Genomic DNA, 11,495 nt, shown 5'->3' on the forward strand with positions numbered 1-11,495 from the left:
AGTGGTGCTCAACTGAATAAAATCATGCAATATACAACTAGAGAGAAGATTTCTATGTAGGCTTTCTACCAAGTATTCACCAGCCTACCAACAATATATAATAAGTTTACTAAACATCGTATTCATCAAGTGAATTATGGTTCTAATTTTCTCCAAGCAAGAATTTAAAAGTCCAAGTTTACCAGATAATAGTATTAAACAAACAATAATTGACTATAATTTCAATCGAGACTTGCCTTATTAACACGTGGAACTTTTCTGGCAACCGATACTAGCAAGTTGCTAGTTTCTGGCAACCTATATGAGGAGAAATTTTTCATTGTATTAGGAATACAAGTGGTACACCACGTGTTCTAATAGAAATTGTGAGAAATTTTATTTTTTAAGTAATTAACTTTTTAACATACACATATCTCACTATTTATATAGTGATACATAATATATCATTCCATGTACGGTCACATTGAAAAATATCTCCTATACGAGGAGTAGGAGCCGCGCCCTTCATCGTTGAAATGTCTGAAGCCTGTAGTCAATACGTACTTGAGTGCTCGATCGAGGGCTGACGTACTGGCTGTTGTGGTTGTTGACCTATTCTTCCTCCAAGACATAACCTGAATGAACAGCCACTATAAAAGCAGCATGCAGCATTGCATGTTTTCATATCCATCACTTTTCTTTCCACAAGCTAGTTCTTGTAACAGATTACCAAAGTTTAGGGTTTAATTATTTAGTGAAATGGGTTCCTTAGCACCTCCCAAGCTTCCTACTATCAACTTCTCAGCCGAAGGCTTGAAGCCCGGATCAAGTTCTTGGTTGTCCACCGCCAAACAAGTCCGGTACGCACTCGAAGAATACGGCTCTTTCGTGGCACAGTATGATCAAATTTCTCCAGAACTTCAAAACAACATCTTTGGCCAGGCCGCAGATCTTTTTGAGGTTCCCGTAGAAAACAAAGTAAAGAATGTTGGTGAGCAACCGTATCATGGGTATATTGGTCCAAACCCCTTCATGCCACTCTATGAAAGCTTGTGCATCGATAATGTGACATCTCCCCAGGCAACTCACAAGTTCAAAAATCTGATGTGGCCTGCTGGAAAGAAAAACTTCTGGTAAGTTGGTAACTTCTATTTCTTATGTATCATTTATACATGAGTATTGGCATGCATTATTTATTTGTTGTTTATACGAACTTTTTTTGTTGTTGTTTTGGTGCAGTGAAACTACAGATTCATTTGGGCAGTTATTAGGAGATTTGGAACGAACAGTGGGACAAATGTTATTCGACAGCTTTGGGGTAGGAAACGAGTACGAGTCTGTCGCCAATTGCAACAGTCACCTCCTTAGATTCATCAAATATGAGGTGCCGGAGGACACTGACACTACGTTAAGGTTTCCAATGCATACAGACAATAGCTTCACAACCATAGTTGTTCAGCACGATGTTAGTGGGTTGGAGGTTAAAACAAAGGAAGGTGATTGGATTAATATTGAGTCTGTGCCTTCACAGTTCTTATTCATGGCAGCCGATGGATTGCAGGTGAGTCCAAACTTAAAAAACATGGTGGTTCCACACTTCACGAATAATGTATCTTCATTTATAAAATTTGTACTAAAAAATCTCATCATAGCACAATATAATGAGTACAGCAAAGACAGATATTTAATGATATGTTTGTAGCAAATTACTAATCATAGTTTATTCGATTTGGATTTAGATGTGGAGCAATGACAGAATCAAAGCTTGCCAACACCGAGTGAAGCATTGCGGAGACAAGACGAGATACTCTCTCGGTCTGTTTACATTCAACAATGGAGTCTTACAAGTACCAAAAGAACTAGTGGACGATGAGCACCCACTGCTCTATAATCCATGTGATAGTCGTGGCTATACACGATTTCATGCTTCTGCAGAGTCCAAGAAGGCAGCGTCTCGTATCAAAGCTTATTGCGGTATCAAAGTTGAAAACTAGACAAGACTTGAGGGCGGCTCAAATTTATGATTGTCCTATGCGATGTGCGCATTGTAAACGTTTTTATAGCTTTATTTTGACAGTAAGAGTATGGATATATGTTTGTTGATTTCGATATGAATAAAGAGGGACTGAAAATAAAGATATATATTTTCTTTTGATATCAATCAACGACCTTAAGGATTTCGTAGATGCCGTTTCATCACAATAGAGGAAAGCAATTATACCTATGCACTTCAGTGTGGATTTGTTACCAACCCATTTCCTAACATTTAATAATTTAACCTGCTAATGCTTTCGTTTGTTTAAAAAAAAAAAAAAAAAAAAAAAGAAGGCAACAAATGCCTAATTGTAAAAGATTTCACTGATTTTAAACAGATTCTCTCGTAATTAATAGTAAAATAGAAAAAATACCCCCACAATTTTAGTTTTATACAAAAACATTTCAAAAATTCATCTTTTATCCCCTTATCAATAGGAGAAAATACAAGTAGGAATTCGATTACGGGAATCAAAATAGTAGTTCATAAACATAATACACAACTAATCATTCATCGCTGTCGTCGCTATCGTAGTTTTGGCACAATGATTGCAATACATTGGTTGTAGCACTCGTTTTATTCTCTCCCTCTTGTTTCTTCTCATTTGGTATTTTCGAATTTTGAACCTCCTCCTCTCCCAATTGTTTCTTGTCTTCTGGTTCCGCCGGCTTTTTACCTTCAGCCACAACTGGTTTCTTAACTACAGCAACCCTAACATTCGAAGACTTGAAAGTATTTCGATTCCCTGTCAACAGCCAAATAATATAAATGGTCAAATAATGCCTAACGTAGAGAATCTATATAAACAAATAATTGATTCAGGGATGAGAACAATCTGCGCGTCTGACATACCTCCGTTGCTTGAGGTATCAGAAATACTGCTTTTTGTCAACCAATCTGTCGGATTGCTAGGAAGCCCTTGAGTAAGCTTTTGCCGCTGCATGGAAAATATGTGCAAACAAACGTTATAAGCTTACTGTTGTACAAAAAATGCAGATAACTGTTGCAACATAAAACATGCTGATGTTATTTAGGCGAGTTGAGGGCTAATAGCCCACACAATAAGGAATTAATTACTTTCCCTCAGCAGGATGCCTGACCACCAGTGTAAGTTTAGAAACCAGAATCGATTTTCAATTGAGATTCCAACTCTAAGAAATATTTCCCCTTCATACAAATGCAAAATAGCACGGGGTAGGAAAGACAGGAGTGGTTGGATGGAGCATATTGCTAAGTTATCTTGATTATGGTATTTGCAAGAATCATCGTGCAATTTCTAGATGAGTATTTAAGAACACCACGACATACACCAAGAACACCACGACATACACCAATTTCTAGATCGTGCAATTTCTAGATGAGCATGTTATACTCCATTTAAGAACCAATAACAAAAACCGCACACTCCATTCAAGGATAAGGATAAAAGACCCCCATAAAGTAGAGCTGGATCTAAAACCAAAAGTCCAGCATACTGTGTATGTAATCTCTAATAAGACAACATGTATGTATCAAACAACTAACATGTCATACCTTCAATTTATGGGTTGATGTTTCGCCGTTGCCACTTAAAGGCTCAATCATATCTTCTTCATCATCCAAATCTTCATCATGAATCCTTTTAATATAATCTTTTGAGTTCTGCATAAATTTGTTCAGAAAAAATTAATTGGATTAGAAGCAAACAGCCCACAAGAAAGAAGAAGAAAAATGAAAGCACAAAATTGATCAAGGAGGATTAAGTTGGACATAAAACAAGGTAGCGCATAAATACTAACATGGAATACGATTGATTTTAGGACTGCTTCATCCTCGTCTTCAATCCTTTTTTCCTGTAAAACATCAACTTCAGTACACTCACTAAATAATAACAGAGAGTAAACAAGTTGCATAGCAAATTCAAGATAGAAATGAATGCACAAAACAAGTATCATTTTGTTTGAAAGTACATGTATATAATAAAATTCTTCAATCCTTTAAATTCACCTACCAAGGTAATGTATGTCATTTCAATATACTAAACACATCAGGTTTTTGGTTTACCCATGGTTCAAGACACGAAGATAACTCAACTACTTGCAACACATTATAATATGTTGGCTCAAGATGCCTATCAAATTTCTTTGGTTATATAATTATTGTACCCTGAATTACTTGATGTTGTAAACAAATTCATAGAAACTAAATCAGGGCGGCAAGTTTTTGCATACTCAAGGAACCATGCTTCTACGTGTGTTTGCATTACAATATCTAAATAAATCCACAAGCGTATAGCAGACAATATTGACACTGGAAAGAGAGCAATATCATATATACATGCATGTGTATTTATTCGGTATAAAGTTTAAACCGGTCTAGAGATAAAAAGCATATAAATGTGTACCTTTTGGGCAGAAGTTTGTTTCAAAGCCTCCAACATAGCATCCACACTCACAGTTGCATGCCTGGACTGAAAACCGTAAACCTTGTATTAGTATCCCAGGATACCGAATTGCAGCCAACAGAGAGAATTGAATAAATGCATAACATAATATTCATATGCATATCGACAGAAACAGAAATGTCATGCTTTACAAATTTAGTGGCAGCACTGTATGATTACATCACATCGACTGGATTGTCCATCCATCTATCAAGGTACAAAGGAATAAAAAATTGCGACTTATCACAAGATAAACAACTACTAGACATCTACCTTCATGGACTTCATCTCATCCAAAGCAGCCATGACGTCCATCTCTCTCTTTGAATCCTGTGTTCTGTTCTCCAAGGCTCTCATGGCATCTCCCATTTCTTCGGACTCCCTTTTCTGTTTCTCCTTATCTACTTCCTGAAAAGAAACAACATATATACAAATCAAGCGGTTAAGCAATGTTCATCACAAAATAAGAGAACCTGAAAACATGAAAGAACACGGTAAGTGGAAAGTCATCATTTTCGCTTCTGTTTTACCTCATCTTCATTGCGCCAGGGTTCAAAATTACGCGTCGCACCAGCCTCAACAACATAGTCAGAATTCTGTGGGTCTGTCTTCATCGCGAGTTCCGCAGAGCACTTGGTACATTTGAAGTAAAATCTGAATATTTGAATTCCCAAATACGTCTGCAAATGCTAAAACCATCAATAACCCAGTTCACAGGACACAACAAAAACCCTGTCAAACCCAAACCTAAGAAATTAATCAAACACCTAATTCCCACATTCTAAAAGAACTGGAATACCCACAACAATTTAAAACGACAAAATAAACCCTAGAAATCAAATGAAAACGAGTTAAGCTACGCAATTAGAAACCCTAGCGATTAAAGAAGAACGACGTACCTCTCCAACGACATCTTCTTTGCGAGAATTGAACTTGGTGCCTTTGTAGATGTAATTGCCGCAGGTGTTGCACCGAATGCTCATCGGAAGCATCATCCGCACCTTTATCTGTTGATTCTTCGGCCTCCTGATCCGGGGCAGCTTCGAAGGGTCGAAGTCCGGCGGATAGTATTTGTTCAGAACCTTACGTTCTCCCATCTTTGATGCTCTTCGAAAACCCTAAAGCTCCTTGATTAAACTCGAATTGGTTCTCTTCTGATCAAAATTTCACAAAAATTCAGTAGTCGTATATAAACCCTATAAATATGTGTATGTATTTGTATATCGGCGAAATCCGAAGCAAAGAAGAATTGACGTGAAAATAGGAGGAGAGGAGGGGAGAGAGGAGGGAGTGGAAGATGATATCTGATGAGTGCGCGAGTCAACTGAGCTTGTTAGGGATTTTGGAGAGGGAAGAAGGAGAAGAGAGACGCGCCACCGTCAGATTTCCCTCCGTTTCTTCTATTTCTCCGGTTAAGTATCACGAGCCCAACACGTGAAATCACTTTTGAGGGCACCACCCAGCCCTTGTTTGGCAGTGTAAATTGTCACGAACCGGACTATATCCGGGAAGGTTAGGCCAACCGAATGGATCATGTTTAGCCCCCCGTCTAAATTATAGTTTTACAGGAAATTATTTTTTAATGAACAGTATCATATTATATTTATATATCATCTTCATTCGAAAGGGGCTATTTCTTTAGCCCCTCAATCATTTATTCTTTTAAGTTTGTTTTTCAATTTTATTAGTTAATTGAATTAAACTATTATATTAAAATAAGATTTTCGGACATATTTTGAGTATCACTTGTGACTAAATTACTAAGCTTCTAGATTACTTATTTTTTGTTTGACGATGTGGTCATTTGAAAAAATATTGAAAATTTTAAATTTAGATTATTGGAAGAACTAAGTGAGGGGTGTTTGTGAAAATAACGTGAGAAATTATGTAAAAATAACTTAGGTATTTATAAGAAGAAAAAAATTAGAATTTAATTTTTTTAAAAAAAAAAATTCGGTCTAAAAAAAAAGGCCCCCTCAAAGGAGCTACCGGCTGGCTAAGAATGGCCAGCCCGATGACCAAAGTGATGAAACTTGACTTGGTGGGTCCTTTTTTTTCTTTTTTTTTATTTTTATTTTTTTGACCTAGCCCATTGAAGTTGGATTTTGAAGCATTTCGAGATGGATTTCGAAGCATTTCGAGATGGATTTCAACCTTAGGGAATCCTCTTCAATTGGCCTAAGCTAAATTAAGTACCGCCCAACGTTTGATATTATCTCATAATATAAAGCTGGACTGTAAAAAATAGTGATGGCTCCAAATGACTCCAAATAGTATGGGTTCATTGAAAAATGTCTTTAAAATAACTAAAAGCAATTCAAATCACCAAAAAAGTTTCTCCAAACAATTAGAGGGAAACTCCTTTGAGGGAAACTCTTTTAATTTTTAAAGATGTTACGAACAGGGAAGCCCATATGCCTTTGTTTCCCTCAAATTGGGGGACTCAACTTCAATTTTCAACTCAAATATTTCAACGAGTACATGGAAACTCATGAATAAAAAGATGATACATAATTACTAGAAGCTGTGTAATAATTAAAAATTAAAAAACTAATATTGCTTGTATAACAACCATCCAGCGGGTAAACTCCTCCGCTTCAAAATTGCTTCAACTCTCAAGGCACATGTTACGCCCAAGTCCGACAACAGCGGGTAAACTCCTCCCTTCGCCCAACTCCGACAACAGCCTGCAGCAGAACCAAGGTTCGCCTGAAAAACACACGTCACAAAGACATAATAAAGAGAAAACATAATGATAACAAAATTAAGAGGAGAAACGGAAAAGTGCAGCATACACAAGCATCCTACCGAGCAATAAACTAGTCGTCCTCCATAGGCACATCTGGGATGTCGAACCAATCCTCTTCGAAAGGTTTATTGATCACACCAACCGGAGAAGGTATGTGAAGTCAAGGGGAACACTGGATAATTTCTTTGGTTTAATTTCTTCTCGGAATTCAATGCTAATATGCTATTTGCAAGATCACATGCCATTAGCAGCTCATTGTCCATAAAAGGTCGCGTTTTCAGATGCAATACGGAAAAAATTTGACTAATGTGAAACAAATGAAAATTCAAAGCAAAAATGAACAAAGGATATCAATTGACATGAGATCATCCTCTTTCTCACCACGATTGCGGCTGTTATCTAGTTCCCTTCTTATTTCAGGGGTTACCTACAATTGAATCACCGAATACAGATGACATTATTGCCACATGGTTACAGAAATGAAATACTTCAAGAGAAAATGCTCCTACCAAATAGTGTTTTTGCGTTTCAAGAAGATTTCTGAGATTATCTTTGTCCTCCTTTTGCAATTCATTTTTGTACCTGCAAGGAATTATGCACACCAAAACTATTAAAACTATATCACAATATTACAAATATGCAATCCATCTGCATCATTTAGGCAAGGAAGAAACTATTAAAAACTTTCCCCACCTTTGCACAAATGTAAGAAGTGACTGGTGCCATATCACAGGCATTACTCTTGTTTCCTCCATAAATCTCATAAAATGTGCAACAAGAGCGTCCAGTACGCGATATGGCAAGGCATACTTTTTATCCAAAAGAAGCTTTATAAAATAACTGCAACAATTCATAAAAACAGCATTGTCAAAACATTGTTGCATACAAGGACCTTCTCCCTTTATAATAACAAGAGTACTTCCAAACTGACCAACCATCAACTATTTAAATTCATTATATTGGATAAATTATCACAGATGGAAACTGATTGTGCTTTAACAAATATCTTCTTTCTTTCAAACTTTTATCGGGACAAATGCCCCTATCTTGTAACTGCATACTCTAAGAGAAGCTATGTCTATTTCTTTCAAAACATTTTGGAAATGCTAAATGGTTTACCTCGTTGTGCCACAGTACTTCATTTCTGCCAGCTTCATTAAAGCAACACTGAAAACACATCACAAGCATGTATCAGAGATCTCCCAGATGGATTATTAAGAATATTAAAGAACAGTATAACTTCCACCAACGGAAACAGAAAATGAAAGAATAACTTGCTAAATACAAGACAAGACAAAAGCAAAACAGAAAAGTTATGGAACCATAGATTCCTAGCTTAAGAAATAAGATATAATCAGGAGACCTGTGCGTAATAACTTTAATTGGTTTCTCAAATTATTTTTAAACAAAAAGCCCAAAAAAGATTTCACAATTCATGGGATCAATACCAAATCTTGATAAGGCAGCTAACATACCTAGAATGAAGTGGAGGAATGGAGACCTTCTGAATAATGCTCCCAAAAATAACAGCTTCTCTTAGATTACATGTCCCTGACTGCTCAAGAAGAAACAGAAATGGGGCCACAGGGAGAGTGCATTAGGATTAGAAAAACATTCATTCCAAAGCCCTATAAACCTTTTAGATCCATGCATCCCATTAATATAATGAAATTGAGGTGAATATCAGATCTCAAAAACTTAGTTTGGATAAATACGAATGGACTAGCAAAAAAGGTTTACAACAGAAACCCATAACTTCAGTATACCAGGAGAATGAAATCAATGAATGAGCTTCCAAAGTAAACAAACAACGCTTAAACTTCAAAATACTGCTACTAGGTGGAGAAGGATGACATGTTTACCTCACACAAGGGAAACAGTATTCCTATAAAAAAGGCAGCAGGCTTGTACAAAGACTTCTTCAAAGATTGATATAGTGCAAAATGCAAGCGCTTATGCTTGCGGATGTCTTCTCTCACCCTTGGGAGCAACACAAGCTTGTAGAAACGTTCTACCTTCTCCTTACCCAAATTGGAAGCAAAAATTCTCGTAGCTTGATACATTGCATTTGGTGACCAATTCTCAGGCTCAGTCAAATATAGGACATCCTCCCATCGTGGCACTGAAGGGATGTGTTTGAATGCCTTGGGAATCTTCCCCGCAGTGTACTTATTAAGAAACTTACCAACCCTGCACAAACATCGAAAAATTAAGAAGTCGTCTTCATGGCCTCACATTACTCGAATCACATCTATACTTTCAAATCTTATGTACTAATAAGAGAAAGGATAGCTTACCCCTTATACAAATCGATGATGGAGGTATCCAATTTGGGCAAGGGCCTCGCATCTGCAACCGAACAAATCGAATCAACAAGTGAAAATATACTAAAGAAAAGACCTTCAGTTTAAGCTAATGAGCAACAAAGTCATATTCCGAATCTACCTGAGCCGACATTTGAATCTTTCTCTTTAATTCTTGCAACAATGAGGTCAGCCAATGTACGCTGCGGACCAGCATTCTTTGACAAGAATTGCTCCAATATCTTCTCATCATGTTCATCAATCTCATTTAATAGCTTCTCACCATGTTCATCACTCTCCTGAAACTCAAATTAAACATCTTTCGTTCTCAAATCAAATTATTTCCATCCAACCAAAACCTAACAATAATAAAAGTAACAAAACAACAGAATTCAGCATTCATTTTAAATTTCCTATGTTTTCCTCACAGATTCTCACCATCCAAACAAACTCAAAAATCCAATAAACAAACAATTAGTAATCAAAACTCACTTCATAACCGTCAAAATGGCTCTGCGTTTCGGAGAATCCACCGAAATCATCGATGTCTTCCTCTTCGCCGTCGGCCTCCTCCTTCCGCGGCTCTTCCGATACATCCAGCAACGAATTGTTAGGGTTTTGGGCGCGGTTCTCCTCGTCCTCAATCTCCCGCTGCTGAGCCAGAGCCTGCTTGAGGATCTTGGAGCTCATTCCGGAAGATATGAGCTTCTCCTCCTGCTGGTGCTGCTTCGACTTGGTCCGCTTCTTGGAGGCGACGGAGCCATTTTCTTCAGCGAGGAACGGCTCCGGATTCTGGTGCCTCTCCCTCTGCCTCTTCTTCCCCATTGATGCTGCTGCAGCTGCAAGCGAAGCTTTTTCTGCTATTGAAACTGGAACGTTTAAACCCCCGCCACCTTGATTTCTGCAGTCTAAAACCCTAACCATCTCTCCGACAAATTGCGGACCAAAAATTAAAATAAAATAATTAGTGGGCCGGCCGATATAGGGCCTAAATGGAAGGTAACAGAAATACGAATGGCCCACCTAAAAGTCTAACAAGGTGACAAGGGCCCGACTAGAACCCAAACTGAACCAACATGGCAAAAAGATTAATTTGCTTGTTATTTTGACATTTCATTTTGTTCTTTGTCAAACGATAGATTTAGTTTAGATATTAGATTAATCACTGACGGGATTCGAACTCATGTTATCATGTAAGGGTTCAACTGATTTCCATTACTGTAATAAAAGACCACTTGCTGACATTTCATTTTGTTCATAACTATGCAATTTTCCTTTTTTAGAGTATTCTAAACTATCTTAATTTATAGAATTAAAGATTTAAATTTTTATTTTTAAGGATTTAAACTTAGGTACAAAGAACGGTGTCTAGCACACTAAATTGGCCAATTGGCCTAGCGTTTACGTTTTAAGGCTTAATTGCTTGGATGGTCAAATCCCATGTTGTAGAGAACGAGAGAAAATAAAATAAAGGTAAAAACTTTTTTTTTCTTTGGGTCAAGGAAACTATATTAACTACAATGAAACATATTTATAAATGAAAGACCCAGAAACAGGAAAACATAACCAAGTAAAAAATGGGCCAAACACCAAACGAACAAGAGCCCAACCAAACAGTTGAGGCCCAAAAACAAAAAAAACGAGAAGTCCGCTGCTACTACCTCCTCCAAAACAGTGCATCTCGACCTGCATAAATCCATGCTCACCACCAAGCATCGCCTCACTAATTTCATCATCCAACACCAATTTGCTTCCCGAACACAGCCATAAAGTAAAGATAACCAGAAACTGAAAGAAATCAATTGGTTGTCTATAAAAAGAAGCTCATGGAATACCATGAGCAACAATGCCAAACACGACATACAACATAGAGAATGTGGTTGTGTTGGGAACACTCGAGTTGGTCAAAACACCGAAACTCGAAGCACCATCTCGAAAACAAGTATGGCTGAAGATCGAAACTTAGATGGAGGAGGAAATGGGATGTTAGCAAGGTAAGAATAGGAG

At 37.3% G+C, this 11,495-nt stretch overlaps 3 protein-coding genes across 5 annotated transcripts; 1 reads left to right on the forward strand and 2 right to left on the reverse strand.

Moving 5' to 3' along the window:
- The first annotated feature begins 646 nt into the window (after positions 1 to 646).
- Positions 647 to 2,140, forward strand: LOC103936202 (deoxypodophyllotoxin synthase). Its single transcript, XM_009346054.3, has 3 exons — positions 647 to 1,112; positions 1,219 to 1,540; positions 1,719 to 2,140. The coding sequence occupies exons 1-3, from the start codon at positions 739 to 741 to the stop codon at positions 1,971 to 1,973; spliced, it is 951 nt and encodes a 316-aa protein (XP_009344329.2). The 5' UTR covers positions 647 to 738; the 3' UTR covers positions 1,974 to 2,140.
- A 198-nt stretch (positions 2,141 to 2,338) lies between these two features.
- LOC103936203 (splicing factor YJU2) lies at positions 2,339 to 5,927 on the reverse strand. Its single transcript, XM_009346055.3, has 8 exons — positions 5,336 to 5,927; positions 4,967 to 5,116; positions 4,710 to 4,844; positions 4,398 to 4,463; positions 3,793 to 3,846; positions 3,548 to 3,655; positions 2,867 to 2,951; positions 2,339 to 2,759 (listed from the first exon to the last, which is right to left on the reverse strand). Exons 1-8 carry the CDS (start codon positions 5,531 to 5,533, stop codon positions 2,521 to 2,523), a joined length of 1,035 nt encoding a protein of 344 aa, XP_009344330.2. The 5' UTR covers positions 5,534 to 5,927; the 3' UTR covers positions 2,339 to 2,520.
- Positions 5,928 to 6,855: 928 nt separating this feature from the next.
- LOC103936204 (bystin) lies at positions 6,856 to 10,425 on the reverse strand. Of its 3 annotated transcripts, none has more exons than XM_048573573.1 (11): positions 9,981 to 10,425; positions 9,631 to 9,793; positions 9,483 to 9,534; positions 9,048 to 9,375; positions 8,661 to 8,740; positions 8,305 to 8,352; positions 7,879 to 8,025; positions 7,695 to 7,767; positions 7,537 to 7,612; positions 7,232 to 7,335; positions 6,856 to 7,145 (listed from the first exon to the last, which is right to left on the reverse strand). In XM_048573573.1, the coding sequence occupies exons 1-10, from the start codon at positions 10,410 to 10,412 to the stop codon at positions 7,256 to 7,258; spliced, it is 1,479 nt and encodes a 492-aa protein (XP_048429530.1). In that variant the 5' UTR covers positions 10,413 to 10,425; the 3' UTR covers positions 6,856 to 7,145; positions 7,232 to 7,255. The 3 variants fall into 3 exon arrangements, with proteins under 3 accessions (XP_048429530.1, XP_048429529.1, XP_009344331.3); XM_048573572.1 differs by having other exon boundaries at positions 7,245 to 7,335; positions 9,981 to 10,424; XM_009346056.3 differs by having other exon boundaries at positions 7,245 to 7,335; positions 9,631 to 9,787; positions 9,981 to 10,423.
- Between the last annotated feature and the right edge of the window lie 1,070 nt (positions 10,426 to 11,495).

This window comes from the organism of the source record quoted next, unplaced genomic scaffold (assembly GCF_019419815.1).
Source record: "Pyrus x bretschneideri cultivar Hongxiangsu unplaced genomic scaffold, Pyrus_bretschneideri_v1 Contig7, whole genome shotgun sequence".
Lineage (NCBI taxonomy): Eukaryota > Viridiplantae > Streptophyta > Magnoliopsida > Rosales > Rosaceae > Pyrus > Pyrus x bretschneideri.